Here is a 19,506-nt window from a genome sequence, read left to right as displayed (position 1 = left end):
TTGGCAGCTGTTCTCTGTTCTGTGCCCTACCAAACTGCAGCCACAGCAAGGCTTCTCCACCTGCACAGAAGTACTGCCTGAGCAGATCACTGCAACCAAAGTCTATGATGCATCCAGTGTAACTTGCTGACTACACAGAGGTGTTACTTCACTGACAGGACAAACTCCCACAGGCTTTAGATATAGGTGACATACTGAACACTGTGTATTTGTATTGTTTCACCATGAATAAAAAGAACCCAAACCTCTTTTCTAACTCTGAAACAATCAATTTCCTTTTCGAGTCCCTTTTAGATGTATAACAGTCCTTTATATGGCAAAGTATAAAATGTATGAGAAATACAGCATTATAAACGTAGAACTGCTACACCTGGAAATGGGAGATAGACTTTACCATCAACGAGTGAATCACAGAATAACAGACTGCTCCGGGTTGGAAGGGATCTCTGGAGATCATCTAGTCCAACCCCCCCCAGAGCAGGGTCACCAACAGCAAGTTGCACAGGATGGTGTTCAGGCGGGTTTTGAATGTCTCCAGTGTGGGAGACTCCACAACCTCACTGGGCAGCCTGTTCCAGTGCTCTGCCACCCTCAAAGTAAAGAAGTTCCTCCTCATGTTAAGATGGAACTTCCTATGTTCAAGTTTGTGCCCGTTACCTCTTGTCCTATCACTGGGCACCACTGAAAAAGACTGTTCCCATCCCCCTGGCACCCTCCCTTTAAGTATTTATAAGCATTAATAAGATCCCCCCTCAGTCTTCTTTTCTCTAGACTAAAAAGACCCAAGTCCCTCAGCCTTTCCTCATAAGAGAGATGTTCCAATCCCCTAATCATCTTTGTAGCCCTTTGCTGGACCCTCTCTAGCAGTTCCCTGTCTTCTCTCCTCAGAGTTGTACATATGTCTTGTATTTTTAGTACCTTAACTAAATGTTAAGTACGTGCTTCACTTTCTGATAAAGAGTGATTTTCCTGGTAGCCAACAGGCATAAACGATTCTTCATTCTGGGCTCCCCTGCCCCTTAACCCTCTACCCTACATCTTGGGCTGCAAACCCCTTCCAAGAGTTACACTCCTCTCTTTTAGCAGGACAGAAGGCTCAGGACTTAGTAAAGCGAGTGAGACTGCCCTTCTCGAGTAACAGCGGACTGGAAAAGTGGGTCAATAGCTGTCTGTTAGTAAAGGAACTAGCCTGCTCCTTCTTCATTCCTCCCCTTACATACCAGCCTGGCTCCCCTGTCCCATGGCAGCTCTTTAGTCACTAAGCAGAAGTGCCACGGTCGCATGGCAGCATCTCTCACTGATTCCCTTCCCAGTCTCCATCTCAACTTTTCTCCTTCCAACACTACTTGAAACACATGCCAGCTAAAGTCAGGACTTGCAATAACCCTTGGGTGTCAGACCACGAGAATGAAAAATATCATTGGCAGCCTGCAATACTTTTGTTCTTGGAGGCAAAATCACTGTGCCCTAATGCAGTTGCCTGATATCAAGTATTTGTATCAGAGCAGTATGAGGCTGCTATGTAACACCACAACGAGTGTTGTAGAGTCAAATACACTTCAATCTGCACAACTTTTTTCATCTATCCAGTCTACGAACATTTATCCCTGTGAGCTGCCTCTCGCGTTGCCAAGGAACCTCAGGCATGAAAGCCATGTTTTGCCCGACGCTGGGCCTAAACCAGTACGAGGTTTGTGGTTTCTAGTTATAGACAAAATTAGTTTCTCAGGATTAATCACTGTTCTGCTAACCTTAAATATGCCCTGATTCTAACACACATTTATTAGGACCTCAAGTTCCTATGCTGGTAGACATGCATTCATTCACGTCTCTTTCCTATTTATACTGATGCTGGCCAGACCATGGCCAACTTATGGATCTCAGGACAGACTTGAGATTCATTTATCCTAAATCAAAATGCTTATGTGCTCTTAACCTACTAGTTTCTTTTCACTGATAATAAAAGGAGTAAAAGCCAATACCACAGATACCTAAAGGTACATGAGATGAATCCTCTTCTTTATGTCATGTCAGGAGAGGGACATGAGACAAAGTCCAGAAAGTCCTGAATCACAGAGCTGGTCACTCCTAACACTAAATAAAGACTAAGGGCAAGTATAACTGCAATTTTGTGGGGGAACAATGCACTTATAGTAGCTTTCATCACGCATGTCCAAACCCTATTCTCACAACAATTGGCTAAAACAATTCCTAAGGCTGTGGTTGAGAAAACCTCTGTTATTTTTCAGAATCTTCTAATCCAATGCAGTCTATAAGAGAGAACTGCTGAGCTGACATTGGCATAGCCAACGCCCATGAATCTTTCATTTTCACCCGTGTCCTCACAGCACGGATGGCAGTGTTGATGCTTCGGCTGTTTTAAGGACCACTGCCAATTAACTACTATTGCTGCTTAGGGGAGCATGCTACAAATTGCTGTCTGCGAGAGGCTTTATGAATGATCATAGATCTTGTGCTGTAAAACCTAAAAACCCCATCCAGTCTACAGGAAGAGTTTTGGTCATTAACAAAAACTTCCTGCAAAGAAAATCCCCTGACGAGTAAATGAATTACAAATCTCAATTCTGCCTAATATTTTATGCTCTGTACCTAACTTTCACATTCTTTCTCATAAGTGGTATGGTACTATGAGCAATATTAAAAAATGCATAGGGGGGACACTGAGTAGGAAAGGAGCTTCTCAAATATTTATGGCAGAAGCTCAAAAACATCCAAATTTCCAGTTCTAAGACAGATGCTATAACCACTAGGCAATGGTGCCAAGTAAGGTAATAGAAAGAAGGGGCTGAAAGCCCTAAGACTCTGCTAACAGTTCACAGGTAATTTTTGGGTGTGCTGTGAGTGCAGTTCAGCCAGAATGCAATACTAATGGCCAAATATTAACAGAAAGATTAGTTGCAATATAAGAAAACACCCTTAGGGAGTATTTTCTTTTCTAAGTGATCTTAGCCCCATCGTTTTTTTTTAAAACCACTCACCTACCTCATTCTTAGGGTGGCACCAGCACAATAAGGATAAAAACAATTAATGGAACCACCTGATATTTGAGAAATATATAGCTCATATCTTACATTAGTTAATTCCTTTCCACGTGGCCTAGAACACAAACATTTTTTTTGCCTGTACCAGCATTACTTGTCCCTCCTATCTCCAATTATGTCTTTAAATCATCAGTTGGAATGAGTGAGGATAAGATGCACAGAATCTACCATCTCCTACAGGTTTGCCTCATCAGAGGTGAACTCGGAAACGTGTTGCTGTTAACAGTATTTCATTAGCTGGCTTTACCCATAAACAGCCATCAAGGCAGTCCTATCACGCAAAACAGAAGACGACTAGATAGATCTGTCCTATGCAAGAAAAATCCCCATAACTCAAGTTCACACTTGGAAGTGTTTCCAGTAATTTGCCTGAGACTTCTCACACGGAGCAGCATTTTCTGCCTTAGGAGACAAACCATACTCAGTCAAAGAAACTCTGGAACTTGATGACAAGGTCTTCAAGAAGGTTTAAGGAGCGCAGTGGCAGATGAAGAAGGTAAGCTCCTGAAACGAAGGTGGAAAAGACTAGAAGGAAACGATCAGAGAGGAAACCTCTCCTAGTGTGGGGACTGGAACTTAGCATCGGGAAGACCAACAAGGGCAGGGGAAAGTCTCATGGAAGCACTAGATTTTGCTCTAGTTCTCCTGCACACCTTCAGCTCCGTGTAACTGAGGTCAGAAAACTCGGCTTACCTCGCTCACATGTTCTACCCCAATAGCCGGTGCCAGTGCAGTCACAAATGAAGCGGTTCCAGCCATCCTTGCAGACTGCGTTATTCTTACACGGGTAGCTGTCGCACTGCTTGGTGCTGAGGCGGGAGCAGGAGGACTTGACTCCTGCAGCATTCTGCGCCTCTGCCAGCTGCCGGATGTTCTTGCTTCGTCCATCGATGAACAAGTCTCGGATGCAGCCGACGTAGCCGTAGTTCAGCATTGCTGTCCAGAGCTCTGTGGGAAGGATGAGACCTGCCCGGTTCTCAGGCAGCCCACCGAGGTACATGTCGCCTTCCAGATCTAGAATCTCGCTCTCCCCACTAGCAGTGAATGGGGTGCGCCTGCTGTTCACTGATATAGTACCTAAATGAGGAGAAAAAGGAGACATCAACACTTTCACTAACAGCCTCAGTCTAGTTCATTTTTTTCCAGTAACTGAGTGAGGTTTAAGGTTCAGCGCAGGCGAGTGAAGACAGTGTCTCCCACACAGCTCCCTCTCCTCTTGAACCACAAGCCATAAATACTTCCATGCAGTGACTGAGCATCACGTGACTGTATCCCAACTTGCATTATAAGGTCACAAGCATAACAATGCAATGGCTAAATAAGAACACATAAAACCTGATCATTATTCAGTGGTATTCATCCAGCAAAGCACAGACTTACTGAGAACATACAGGAATTTGATGGTATCAGGACTGGAGAGAAAAAAAGATTAGTAAAAGCATATCAATTCACACTACGTAGCTTTTCCAGAAAACACTTCACCAGTACCTCCAAAGCTGGACCTGGATGATGGAACTAATAGACCCTCATCAAGGTTGTAGAGGACATCAAATTGGGGATGTGCATTGGAGGAAGCACAGGGCTACCACTCAGAGAAACCTTTACAGGGTGGAGCAAAGGACTAATAGAAAGGTTTGATATAAACCACCAACAACAATAAATACAAAGTCCTATACATGGGGCAGAATAACCTCATACAGAAGTACAGGCTGGAGACCAACTGGCTAAGGAGCAACTCTGCAGAAAAGAACTTGGGGATATGGTGGACAACAATTTGAAAGTGAGTCAGCAGTGTGCACTTGCAGTGACAAGAGACAGTGATCACAGGTTGCAGCAGGGGACACTCCAACTCCATAAGGAGGATCCTTTTTCACCCTGAGGGTGGTCAATCATGCGAACAGGAACGTCACAGAGGTTCTGGAATCACCATCCTGAAGGCATTCAAAACACAACTGGACGTTACCCTGAAATAAGGCCGGATTTTGGCAGAGTTTGGACTAGAAATCTCCAGAAGTGTGTTCCAAAATAAATTATTCTATGGTTTTACAAAGAAAGTTAAGTATTCTAACTTCTATTTTATAAACAGGAAAATCAAGGTAGAGAAAGAAAAAGGTTCTCTCTGAAGAACAGTTGTAATTAAAACTGTAGTAGCTTCCATATGCTCCAAGCAAATGTGGGCATATTGCACTGAGGTAATTCCTATATATTTCAAGAAATTGTCCCAGCTCATAAAATAATCAGAACATATAATACAGAAATATAGTCAGAACACATGAAATAGGTGCAGAGAAGTGAAGTGACTTGTTTAAGGTCAGACAGTGCATCCAAAGAGAAACAGGGAACATAATGCAGGTGTCTCGCATCCCAGAGCAGCATACGCTTCAGAAGAGCATTCAGCAGCTTTTGTGATAGGGACATCTGCCCACCAGACACTCAGCTAAAAATCAGCAATTCTCTCTCCCTAGTTATAAATCATTGCATCCAATTGCCTTGTCATTAAGATAGTCTGTCCTCAGAGACAACTATCCAAGCTTTAAGATTAATTCCACATCATTGCATTTTTATCATACACCCCTGCGATAAGGTGGGAGAGTTTAGTTAATAGAGTTAGCTCTATTTTGTGTCTCTGGGAAAAAGTGCAGTCGTGTACACATGCTTTTTCTTCAGTTGTAATAGGTGTCGTCTTAGAGAGCAGCCCGTATGACACAGACACGAGGTATTTCATGTGTGTGACATTCGGTAATAATTTAGGAATAATGTCAGAGGCAGCAGAGTGCCAGAAGCAACAGAGGCGTTACAAATTAAAGGCTCAAAGAGAACCAAGGTTATTTGATGAATCATTTTGTAAAAACAAGCTGTGGCACCACAGACATTTTCCCTTTTACAAAGTAAGAAAAGAGAAGATGTGACAATACACCTACAGTCGTAAAGGCAGCGTGTGTCACAGAGCCCCAGGATCACAGCCTCCCTTCCAGCACCTCCGCTGTTGCTCCTCAAAAGCAGCATGTGGAGCACATACTACTCAAAAGACTAGAACAAACCAAAATACCAAAGGGCTGAGCTCCAGACAGCTGCTACTATGGAGAAAACAACCAGCACCTGCAAAAGCCACAAAGGTAAAGAAACCCCCTAAAAAAGAAGAAATACTGGATATACCAAGGAAAAGGGTAAAACCTGGAGAAAGAGCATGAGATGATGAAAGGGAATAGGCTAGACAGCAGCCTAGCTTTCTGCCAGCGTTTTGTCCCCTGCAACTATTCCTGTAAGGAGATGGTACTAGCTTGGATGCACAGCACTTTAAGACCAAGCTGCTGAAATGGAGAAATTCTGAATTGACCCTAAGAAGAAGTCAAATAAGCTGACATTTATTTTTTTTTTTCTTCCAAATGCCGCATTTGCAACTTGTTTAGGTAAATCAAACCCCATCTTGAGAAATCAGAAGCATCTAAGCATCTCTTTTCCAGTCCCTTAGGCACTTCGTGCAGGGCTAAAGAACAAACAGACCAAAAGACCCCCAGCTACTGAGGGCAGATCTGATATACAAAGCAGTGCGCTGATGCAACCGTAGACCAAACCTTCCAGTAAGATTTTTAGTGTCTGAGTGGGTGGGACAACACGTGTGTTTTGTAGCTGATGAGCAGCTGAAAGCATTGCCTTGTGTAACGTGCTCAGTCTTCCCCAGCTAGAAACTGTGGCAGGTTTTGTGGACACTTTGTAGGAGCTTTCCCTAAGGACAGAAAGATTACAGGACACTTGGTGTCCACGTCCACGCTGTCAGCTTCTGTCAGAGTAGAGAGAAAAACCAGCTTTTGTGGCTCTGGCAGCCAACACAGACCAAAGCATACACAAAGCCTAAGGGGTCTAGAGGTGCCACAGGTTAGTCCAGCACAACTGCCATGCTTCCCCAGCATTTGCGCTCCTGCCTCAGTACATTGCAGTAGTGAATATTTGGATTTTTAGGCTACTTTACTAAGCTCAGCAGAGCGCAAAGTTTTGGTCTGTTACAGAAATGAGAAGAAGAAGGGGGGAGATGACACCTAATAAAGGCCTGACAGCTTTAGTTAAAAAAAAAATAAAATAAGAAAATCTTCAAAGTGTAACCATCCTCTGGTCCACACATGGGAGAAAAGCCAAGGACTAAACAAGAAGAGATCCTGAACTTCCTTCTCACATTTACCAAAAGTACTACTGGATAAGAGTGGCTGGTGCTTCCTAAAGGTATGGTGTCGAGAAATCAATGCCACTGTCCTAGTTTTCTGGGGAGACAAGACATCAGTCGCTAGGATCATTAACCCAGTACTCATCGTCAGCAGAAAATGCAATTAAAAAACAACAAAAAAAGAGAAGACAAGAACGTACAAATGTGTTCATTCTTGTTGAGCAAAGCACTTTTAATTCAAAATCTGTTATTTCTAATCAGTGTCCAGAACATCACAAACCTCCCTGCCGAGCGACCAACAAGTCAGTCCTACAGTCTCCATCGACCAAGTAGCAATGCTGTCTGTCACACCCTCCTCATCTAAATGAACACACGTTGCCCTTCCTAGGTTTTTACAAACATTCTTAGCAGAGAACTTAGTGTCATTTCTGTTTCTTCTCCTTCTGCAGCTGCCTCTCCAGGGACCAGACAGTCCCCCAGTGAGCAAGAAAAACTGAAGGCAGCACTGAATGCAACTAATTGAGTTTATCCTTGGAAGTTAATTAAATTTTAGCAACTCTAAAGAAATCAAAGCTCCATTTATTTATTTATTTATGGCTTCCTTTATAAAATGTTCCTATCGATGTCTTTAGTAGATAGCAACATATAACCACACATATTAAGTCCTAGTAGAGCACCATGCCCAATACAAAGAAACTCCTCGCATCATCAAAGAAAAGACTAGCTTCAGGCAAAGACCTGTTCAAACAGCTAGGCTTTGCATGGTATCGAAAAAGTCAGCTCTTTTGAAAACTCAAGGGAAGCAAATTCCAGCACTGTGTTCTCTCTACTGATGGCATTCAGCAACTGGAAACATAAAATCAGGGACCTAAAGCTATCATCAGCAGATCACCAGACAAATCCCAAATCCACTTGCAAATGTAAGCAAAATTCCCTTTGAAGGGATATACAGCCAGGCTTTGAGATCCCAACGGTTCAGGAAGAATTCAAGCACAATTGTTCGCATATTCTCAAGGTGAAGTTACAGTATTTGATCATTTTGTTTCCTTTGACAATTTCAGAGTACATCATGAGTATGCTAGCTAGATATCCTGCACTAGAAACAATCAAAAATACCTCTTGGTAATTGCATGGTAGGTATATCATTAGAAATAAACTAAACCACATTTTTTAAAAAGAAGCAGCTGCGAGGAAAAAAAGGACCTGACTCAGATATTAAGACTAGAATTTGGCATCCAAGAGAGTAACAAAACCTAACTGAAAACTACAAGATACTAAAGGAAACAGAATAGGATGAAAATGTTGATTTGTCGCCATAATTTTGTGACTGGTTGTGCCCATTACTTTTATTTTCCTCATGACCCTTGCTCTTTAAAGACACAAGATCAAGGAGGAGATGGTAATATTAGGTCAGAGCAGTAAGTTTTCATTTGGTTCCTACTAAGCTTCTTTTTGAACAGAAACCCAAAGTAGATCAGTGAGAATTTCTCAAACTAAGGACTACATAATAATGGTTCTGAAGAACCTTAAACCTTATTATGGCCTACAAAGAAGTCTTCACTGTAATTACGTATGTAATTGCAAAGGTCGGTCTACAAGATCTGAAGATTGTAAATAAAAAAAATAATAGACTGCCTCTGTGATGTGCTATCCAAAGTTCACACTAAACATTTAATGAAAACCTAGCCATTCACATCTTTGCTTTGCTGGATAAACATCACTGGAGTAACACTAAGTTTTTGTAAGAAGGTGACTCATATCTAACAGGTTTTGAATGTTCTGAGAATTAATACACAGCCCTAGGTCTGGATCTGAAAGATTAATCTACTTAAGAAAAAGTCATCACTCTACCTGATCTTCCATCTCGTTGAATATCCACATGATACCACTCTCCATCATTGGCTTTCTTCTGGGTGGCCTTGACTTTAATGGTCCCAGATCCCATGTCCAGCAGCAAGTAGAGGTTCCCATCTAGAAGCTCAACTGCAAAGAAGTCTACCTTTGTATTTTTCTGGCTCCTGGCATCTTTCCTCTCCTGAGGCTTGCCATGGGTGAAAAGGATCAGTCCGTTGGGTTCGGTGGTTCGGAAATCAAATGAGATGGAGCCCATCCTTTTGGTATTCCATTTAGGCAGACTAATATAGGCCTCAGGTGTCTCAAAGCTGATGGGATCGAGTGTAGCCACATTCTCACATACGAATTTCACTTCCCCATAGATCTTCATCTTAGTATCACCAATCCGTGCCAAGCGAGACAGCTCCAGACGAATGTCGTTATTCTTATAAACAACCTGCCAGACACAAGGAAAAATATCATACATCAATCCTGCATACAGTACAAATACCCCAATTACTTTCAGCCACGGGAGATAAACTTCTCCCAAAAGGCAGTGGGGAGCAGAAAGGAGACCATGCAAGAGTCTGACATGATGACAGAGGGAGAGAGCACAACCAGGAGCATGTATAGAAATGACAGGAATGGGTGCTTTGCAATGACTATAGATCAGATAAGCAGGCAGAAGAGAACATTTAACTGAAGGACAGTGAGAACAATTAACTCTACCACAGTCCTACTCTGCTGTAAAAGCCTTTATACATAAAATACAGTGTGTGTCTGGTATCATGCTGTTATATTTGCATAAATCCCATAAAAAATACATAACAAAGTGTAACCTCCACGTCCATCTCTGCTAGCCACAGCAGGAAACTCTGTACCACCACTGTCATTTCTCTATTATTCCTATAAGCCCACTTAACTACTAGGAGAGAGACGCAAAAAAATTTGAGCAAGTTACTGTGAACTGTTGGTGATCGCCCTGTGGCTCCTAAAGAGCTACAACAAAATAATAACAAAGACTTAAAATTTCTCTGACTGAGAAATCTTGGATCACTACAGGCACAAACTTGCTATGGAGACATCTGCATAGGTTACCCTCGCTTCAAGAAACCTATGGTCTCTGTGCTAACACGTGAAAGCGTTCATATTCAGTGCCTGCACTCTTACTCTCTCTGGGTTAAGGACCAGAACTCCGGACTCCGTGTTGCTACGGACAGAAATTAGCCAAGAGAAGAGTCCCAAACAGACAAGCCAAACAGACAATTTGTATGTGAGCATACCTGGCTTGCTCAGGAGTCCAGACCTCCTGCCCTTCTCTTTCTCACAGGTACAGAATTCCTTGCAAAGAGGACTCCTCTCTGCCCCGTGCCATTCTCACTGAGGCAGGGACCGGAGAAGGCACAAAACTGAAGTATTTGTAAATTGTACTTCCTCTCAACCACCTTCTGTGCTTCCTAAACCCAGAGCTGGCACATACAGCAAGCAAAAGCATTTCTGCAACTGGCACAATTTTGATTGAATTCACGTTCTGCAACACTAGTGACTACTCCGATTTCTTCTAAGGAGTTATTACTTTAAATTACTTTGTATCTACTACATATAGCATATACATACACACATTTGATTTCTGCTTTCAAAATGCTAGCAGCTTGAGTTGTCAGCAATTTGCTATGAAAAAAGAGGGGAAAGGAGATATGCATTGTTAATTCTACAAATAGGAAAGGAAAGTCAGAGAAATGAGTGTGCAGTGACTATTAAAAGGTGAATGAGGGAGAAAATAAGGGATAAGCTTCTAAAGCAGGTAACCTCAGGATGAAAAATAAATTAAATCACAATTCAACTCATTTGTAACAAGCGAAGAATTTCCCGTTTTCGCTAAGCATTAAAGGAGAACTTCCCCAGTGCAGCCAGCAGAGCATCAAATTTTCCTGTTGCAAAGGCAAAACACCCTACATCAGAGCAAAAGGAGAAGCCAGTTGTTAATTCCCATTTGAGACACGGCACAAAGCTGTAGTTCCTCCCAGCAGAGGACAGTATTGACCCACAATAGCTTGTTTTGCTCCAATTCCCAATAAAGCGCTCTGTCCTCGCAGACTTCAAAAACTTCAAGTCTATTAATACCTTCAACAAGAATAAAATACATTTTCCATTTGTGGGACGGTAGTAGTTTCATTCTATGGATTAACCATGTCAAATGCTCTTGCTAGACCGACCATACACCTCCTTCCAGTGACTCAGCAAGGCTGTGCACTACAGCCTCCCCCTCTTGCCAGACAACGAGGTGCACCTCAGCCCGACAGCAGAGATGAGCGGCAGCTACCTTTGTATCCAGGAAAGGCACGCACAAGAAGTGTGAGAGGTACTCCATGTACACGCAGCTATCTGGTCAGCCCAGGACTTCTGCACATACTTTGTGTGCGCAGCAAGCCTTGTGCTTTCCACAAGCACTAGTTCTGAGCGCTGCATGCAGTCCTGTCTCTGCATCTCGAGGTAGAGAGGAAAATAAATAGAACAATCAAGAGGATGGAGCAGGATGCTTTACGAGGATAGCCTGAAAAGGCCAGGGCTCCGAGAAGAAATATGATTGAAGATGGAGAAGGTTAACGTAGAACTGCTCTTTGCCAAATTCAGCAATAACAGAACTAGAGGCATTCGCTGGAACCTGTAGGGTATCAGTTTAAAATGGATTTTTAGAAGTACTTATTTACACAGAGGGTAGTGAACTTCTGGAACTTGCTGCCACAGGAGGTCGTGGAAGCAGAGAGCATCAGCAGGCGCAAAAAGAACCAGAAAGATAAGTGGACAGCAAGTCCGCAAAATGATATTAAAGGGAAAAAGAAGGGACGGACCTTCTAATAATCCTAAACCAACAGCACTTGAACCTGCCAGTAATGCAGGCAGAATACCAGGTAAATGGATTGACTGTTCTTCAGACCCACTAGGGCTTTTCCCATGTGCTTAATGAATCTACATGTATAGTAGGTTGTACATGGTCTACTTTCTTGCCCCACTGTAAGGACAGTCTGGAAAAGAGGGTAATTGGAAATGAGCTCCTGTGGACAGAGTCCTTCTGCCAGCACATACATATGGGACTCCCTGACTGGTAGGACTTCGGCACAACACTGCATTTTTGGTTTCACCCCATTATGGAGTTGCTTTGGTGAGCAAGAGAATAGCAGGCCTAAATGAACTGTGACTTTAATGATCCTAACATAGGAGAACTGCCCTTACAGGCTACTACTAACAGTTGCTTAAACCAACAAATCTCTAAAGTGTACCTTCACCCAGCCCTCCCCCATATGAGAGGGGCAGACAGGTAGCACGGTTCCCCTACATATGATTGATGGCTGGTGCTGGCTTGTATCTAGCTGTGACTCGATGATCTGCTTTCAGCAACCTCTACAGGTTGCTGGTAGAAGGAATATGATCACATACACGCAAGCAGCTTCCAGCTCTCAGCTGAGCCACGTACAGGTTACATCTCTCCCTTTCACATATTTGATACTGGAGTAACTATTCCCATCTCTTTCAGGGAAATGCAAAGGGTCTGCCTCCAGGTTTATTTGGGGTTCACTGCAGACTATCTTATATTTCATTAGCTATACCAGTACAACAGCTGGAGAATCCTTGAGACAGAAGAATTTCAAAGGATCTAGAGAAAATTATATGGAGTTAATTGCAACCCAGAAAGTCACTAACAACGGAGGATCTGAGAGCAAGTTTGAAAGAAAGGACCAAGAATGCAAGCACAAAGGAAGACTTGGGGAAGAGAGGAGAAAGGGTGTTGAATAGAAACAAGTTCTGAATTCCTTCTTTTCAAAAGAAACAGATCCGCCCCAATCTGAATATCTATTATTCAAGTGTTTGTTGTTCTACATTATTTTCTTTACAAAAACCCAAACCCACAACCTAGCTTAAAAAATTTAAAAGGCATCTGTGTTTACGGAAAAAGTGCCGGTGTTCACATAGCTGACTTGAGGTACCATTGACAGCCACATTTGGACATCAAGATCTTGATGTATAATCAGGTACATCTCAGCACTATAAGTAAAAGGATAAAAATAATCCTTGGGCATAAAACCAAGGTGAATCCTGAGCAGGAATACAGAAACAACAGCATCTCTGCCTTGGGCAATGAAATGTGAAGACTGCTTCTGATATATCCACAGTTCAATTGTTAAACCAAAGGTTCAAGAATGAGAAAAGGGAATATAATTAAATGACTGGAATGTATGTCCCATAGTGAAGAACATTCAAATTCAGTCTGTTTAATAGGTAGAGGTTAAAGGGTGATACGATTGCAATCTACGAGTACCTGTGCAGAAAATGGAATTTGGCAAATAGAGAGCTCTTCAATCCACGTGACAAAGGAATAATGGGATTCGGGGGCTAGAAATTGAAGTTAGAGAAATTCACATTTTAAAATGTTATGACTTATTTTTACATGAGGGTAATTTGCTATTGAAATAATTTACTACAGGTTATGGTGTGTTCTCTGCTACTGGCAACTTTAAATTAAAATAATGTCTTGTTTTCTCTAAAAGACATAGTGAGACAAGAATTAATTAAATAGCAAATCAGCCTAGATTATCGTAATGGCTCTTTCTGGCCTCATAACCTATGAATCTTTGTGTTTCAGTGCAGTTTTCCAGGATAGATGAAACACATCCTTCTCAAATGTTAAAACTGTCTGGTAAAGAAGATGCTTGGGTCAATCGCGGCCTGACTTGCCACCCGTGCTTTCAGTGAGGCTTTTTTATATGTTTGTGATCCTACCTTGCCACCACCCATTGAAAAGGAAGGGAAGTAAAATGTCTAGGGCAAAAAACTTGATTCTATAGTTTTAAACATAGAAGCTTCAAGAACTAGTTTCTTAGAAAGTCACATGCTACAAGCCAGAGAAGAAATGTTTTCACGTTTCACGGAGGAAGCTGTCTTCCAGCAGCAGAACTTATCATCTGCACAACACTTCCTACCTTGTAGTCTCATTTTACCACTAATTTCTGAGCTAACTTGAGGGCTTTTCAGGATATACCAAAATACTGACTGAAACCCACACCTCTAACTCCAAACGAGGCCATGACTGACTGAGAGCTGTCCCTCACTAGGACATAGTCTTCTAGTGTCACTTGTAAGCAAAGCAATGAAAGTAGCGCCCATAAATTTGTCTATTTTTTTTCTGAACAAAGCTGATCTTGCCTGTTTACACAGAGACAGGCTTGAGTTAATCTTATGTCTGATACGTGTACTGGAGAAGGTCAAGAGGCCTAAGTGAATCAAGGAGATGATTCTTGGTACAGACATACATGTCTACTTTAGAGTTATTCCGGGAAGGAAGGTAGAAAAGAAAAACAGGAATAAAATTACTAGTTAAAGCTATGAACAGAGCGTTTGAGAAGTAACCTTCATGCTTCCAATCTTAAAATAGCTTTATATTTCAAAACTGAAATTAGGACAATGCAAAAAGTGGGGTTTTTTCCTTTCCATGAGGATTGCTTCTAAATACATTTTAAGAGAGGAATATTTTGACTGTTCGATGCCTTTGTTTAATTAATTGGACCAGTATAGATGGATGGTCAGGGAAGGGGTAGTCCAGACACACAGAGTCTCTGATAATCAGCAGTAGAATTCCATGACATCTGAAACATTTTGAGGGATAAAAAGATATACAGTAAATTAGGTATCCTTTAAATTTGCTGAGAAAGAAGAGTTTGTTTTAAGCTGAGCTAAAACAAATTGGCAATCTAGTTTTGAGGTTTCTTAAAAATGGCAAATTTGCAACTCTGAAGCATTCAAGGAATTTCTCCAGCTAAACTTATAAGAAGCTTCACTCATGGGTTAATGAGAGCTCTAATCAGATGGCTTTTCACAGTGATGAAAAGCGCCTCTCTGCAATCAAGTGAAGATGCAGATAGAGAGGGAACAACAAAAGTGAGGAAAAATTATGTGCTAGACTTGGCCAGTAGCCAATATAAAAATTCCTCTCCAAGTTGGTGCTATTAAGCCAGAAATATGGTTTTCAGCGCAGGCTGGACACAGGCACGTTCCAAAGGGGAATGGCCATTGATAGCCAGCCATTGATAGCCTGGTGAATTAGAAGATGACCATCATGAAACATCATAAAAAAAATGGCACTAACCTGAAGGCTGCATGAGTTTAGCTAGCTAGGTGTACTGGGTTTGCATGGCAAGGTTTAGCAGCAGTGAGACTACAGGTGGGCTTCTGTGAGAAGCTGCTAGAAGCTTCCCCGATTTCCAATAGAGCCAATGCCAGCCAGCTCCAAGACTTACTCACTGCTGGCCAAGGCCAAGCTGATCAGTAACAGTGGTAGCGCCTCTGGGATAACATATTTAAGGGGGGAAAACACCTGTGCAAGAGAAACTGCAGCAGAAGAGAGGAGTGAGAATATGTGAGAACAACTCTGCAAACACACCAAGGCCAGTGAAGAAGGAGGGGGAGGAGGTGCTCCAGGCACCAGAGCAGAGATTCCCTGCAGCCGGTGGTGAAGACCATGGTGAGGTAGGCTGTGCCCCTGCAGCCCATGGAGGTTAACAGTGGAGCAGATACCCACCTGCAGCCTGTGGAGGACCCCATGCCAGAGCATGTGGATGCCCAAAGGAGGCTGTGACCTTGTGGGAAGCTCACAATGGAGCAGGTTCCTGGCAGGACCTGTGGACCCATGGAGAGAGGAGCCCATTCTGGAGCAGGTTTGCTGGCAGGATTTGTGACCCCACAGGGGACCCACACTGGAGCACTCCTGAAGGACTGCACCCTGTGGAAGGGACCCACACTGGAACAGTTTGTAAAGAACTGCATCTCATGGGAAGGACTCATGTTGGAGAAGTTCATGGAGCACTGTCACCCATGAGAGGGACTCCATGCTGGAGCAGGGGAAGAGTGTCAGGAGTCCTCCCCCTGAGAAGGAAGGAGCAGCAGAAACAACGTGTGATGAACTGACTGCAACCTCCATTCCCCATCCCCCTGCGGTGCTGGGGGGGAGGAGGTAGAGGATTTAGGAGTAAAGTTGAGCCTGGGAAGAAGAAAAGGGTGAGGGGAATGTGTTTTAAGATTTAGTTTTTATTTCTCATTATCCTCCTCTGATTCAATCGTTAATAAATTAAATTGATTTTCCCCAAGCTGAGTCTCTTTTGCCCATGACAGTAACTGGTGAATGACCTCCCTCTCCTTATCTCGACGCATGAGCCTTTCATTATATTTTCTCCCCCCTGTCTGCCTGAGGAGGGGAGTGATAGAGCAGCTTTGGTGGGCACCTGGCACCCACCCAGGGTCAACCCACTGCACGAGGAAGAGCATCTCTGAAGTTCAGGAAAGTTGTTAACCTGCTGCATCCTGTGTATCACCAATTGCTTTTTTTCTTTCCCAGGTTGCCCCCTTCACCAACTGCCCATATAACTTCTCAGAAGGAGAAACTGCAATACATTCAGCCTAGAGCCTTTCTAAGAATTCCTTAAAGGCACCTGCACGGAACCAGGCAAATTCCTGCAGCTTAATAAATTACAGTTTATCAGATGGTTTACCAGAACTACGTGTTTCTAGCCTGCCCCGACGAGCGAGGAGAAACAAACCCACCAGCTAACAGCGCTTTATTTTGTGTTTGGGACAGACTATGTATGCAGCGACCCAAAGCTTCAGCGATGGGTAACTAAAGATGCTATATTTGAAGAACTGTATGTGAACTGTGCATATCTGATCTAAACATATTTGATGGTTCACTGGGATAACAACTGTATTCAGGTAATAAAAAACCCACAATCACCATTCACCACACTGAAGGAGTCAATTTACCTGTCATGAAAAACAATACATCAAACATTGATGATAAGTAACTGAAACTAAACCTATAAGACTCAAATATGATTTGTGCTATGTTGACTAAAGTAATGAGATCCTACATGCCATATGAATTATGTTTAACAAAGAACATGTGTTTACCCAGCTAAAAATTGGAATACGGTGAGTAGAACGCTTAAACAATTTCAAGCTTCCCTACAAAATTTTTTCCACCTTACAATAGGTTCTGAATAACTTCAAGTTTTATGGAAAACTCCAGAAGGGAAGAGAGATATAGTTTCAGGAGACTGATAGGAAGACAGAAAGAAGCATTCCCTGAAGTAGGATATAAAGAAAGAGAAAGAAAAGGGATTCAAGGTGCCAGTAAAAAAGGGCTGAAAAAGGCAGGGTGGAATTTCTTCAACTGGTCTATTGAGAACACTTCCTCAACAGATACTGAGGACACAGGACCCAGTACTTCATTGTGGTCACAACGGTCCTTCAAGCCAAAAAAATAAGCCCCTGCTTCTCATGAGAATTCAGGACATCAAGAGTGTGTTCACAGCTACTACAGTGTTAACACCAACCCAAATCATTCACAGGGTATCCCAGAGCAAGCTTAAACAGATTAAGGCAGATCAAGGTCCATCTTGCCGTCTTATCTTTCACCTTGGACTATACCAAGATAAGACCAAACATTTCTATCTATGCCTTTTTGGAATAAGGCATAAGATTTTTTGCCTTACAAACAACCAAATATATGAATATAGGAGATCCCAAACTTTAGGGGGGAAAAAGTTGCTTTACAGCTATTTACTGAAGTTCTAATAAGTGTCCAGAGCTGTACAATATGTTTTTGCATATACTGAGCCTTCTTCTTCTTGAGTTACCTATGACTTGCTAAGCGACTAAAATGTCAAACGCTCTACAGCCTTACTCATTCTCGATGTTGCACTGCAGCATTCAAACTTCAGAAAAGCAGGGTTGTGAAATGACCTGCTTCTTGGATTCCTTCCTTTTAACGGGTATCAAGAAGGACGGACTTTATTTTATCACATGGGTGGATTTCTGCATCCTTCATGCTGAGATACACAGACTGCTAATTCATTTGGTCTATTGTTGTAGAAAATCTTGATTTCAAAGGGAATAGCAGACCCCACAACTGCGTCTTGAGACAAAACATGATGGAAAGATTAGAAATTATATATATTGATTTGTGAAAAGAGACATGACACTGTATAGAGGGGGGAGAAGCCATTATAGTTGCAAAAGAACTGCTGCTGAAGGATTCTATATTAGCCTCAAAGACTAAAGTCGTTTCCTCAGCTACCGAAAAGGCACAGCATAGGCAGCAGTAAGATTAAGTAGAATTGGTTGTAGCATCAACTATGATTTGAGGATGAATGCTCTTTTACGGTTTAAGTGTCCTCTTCTTTCCTTGCTACAGAAACTTCAAGTTCTGCACAATAAGTGAAGAAAGGGATCAGAGGAAATAAGGTATAGTTTCTGGATTTCTTAAAATATCACTTTTCCACCGGTTTTCTAAGCAATGGTGAGGAAGCCACCTAAACTCAATATTTTCAAAAGCATATTCCTCACATTATGGTGGCCAACTTGAGGTCATGGAATTAGTTTTGCAGAAGTGCTAATTAGCCGCCTTCTGTAAGTGAAGACAAGGAGAGATTTCATCTTTACTGCTAAAGCTAAAAGAAATGCTCTGAGAAATTAGATTTCTCAGTCTGCTCCTAAAAACCAGTTGATATTTCTTAATATTTAGGTGAAAAAGTAACTGATTTATTTGACAGTAGCAGAGTTCACCTTTGTGTCATGGCAAAGCATTTATCGCATTTCACTGTGGATTCACATGTACAAACTTGAACTTCCCTCTTGCTTCATGTTCTATTCACCCTCCATTTGGCCTACTAACAGAGAACAATAAAAGCCGCGGGACAGGGAAGCCAAGACAGCCAGCTGTAATGCTCCTTACTTGTGCCACAGGTCATAGACACAGGCATACCTCATGCTAGTCCTGAAAAGCAACTTGTATCTTGGATGTGTCTCTGGATATAAGAAGGGCATAGAGGAGATATGCCAGTATTTTACAAATATTCATGCATACACAATAATGAGGAAATTCTGTGTTCTACACTGAGCCTGTATGGTGCATTGGTGTAAAAAAAAAAAAAACAAAAAAAAAAAACAAAAAAAAACACCAAAACAAAAAAACAAACCCAAACCAACCAGACGAAAGAAACACTTAATAGCTACACACAGAAAAACATTCATTGGGTGGATTGAATGAAGCATCCTGAAATGTATGGAGACATAGGAGGAGACAATGCTGTACTCTGCTGGAGATCGTGTCCAGTTTGGAGAATTGCATTTGAAGAAAGGAGTGGGACTACTGGAAAAAGTCCTGAGGAGAGCAATGAGAATAACCGGAGGTCTAGAAAATAGAAGAAAGATTGAAAGTATTGCTTCTTTTTAACATAAAGAAAACTGCAAGGAGACATTATAACAGCGTTCAAATATAAAAAGGCTGCTAAAAAGCAGGAGGGAACAATCTGTTCTTTGTATCTATGCTGAAAAGGATGAGAAATAATGGGCAAAAATTACAGCAAGGAAGTGTTAGAATTGATGTTAGTAAAAGCTTTTTTA

The 19,506-nt window shown here is 42.1% G+C and overlaps 1 protein-coding gene across 4 annotated transcripts in view; it reads right to left on the bottom strand.

The window, feature by feature from the left end:
* NRXN3 (neurexin 3) overlaps positions 1 to 19,506 on the bottom strand; it is a gene marked incomplete at both ends in the record, with an annotated part of 989,746 nt that overhangs the window by 715,076 nt on the left and 255,164 nt on the right. For all 4 annotated transcript variants that reach the window (XM_082484857.1, XM_082484858.1, XM_082484860.1 and 1 more), the window contains 2 exons: positions 3,756 to 4,139; positions 9,073 to 9,511. In XM_082484857.1, coding sequence (XP_082340983.1) covers positions 3,756 to 4,139; positions 9,073 to 9,511 — 823 coding nt within the window. The remainder of the gene's footprint in view (positions 1 to 3,755; positions 4,140 to 9,072; positions 9,512 to 19,506) is intronic.

The sequence above is a fragment of the Vanellus vanellus genome (genome assembly GCF_965231255.1).
Source record: "Vanellus vanellus genome assembly, chromosome: 6".
Taxonomy (NCBI): domain Eukaryota; kingdom Metazoa; phylum Chordata; class Aves; order Charadriiformes; family Charadriidae; genus Vanellus; species Vanellus vanellus.
This window is presented reverse-complemented; position numbering and strand designations above follow the sequence as displayed.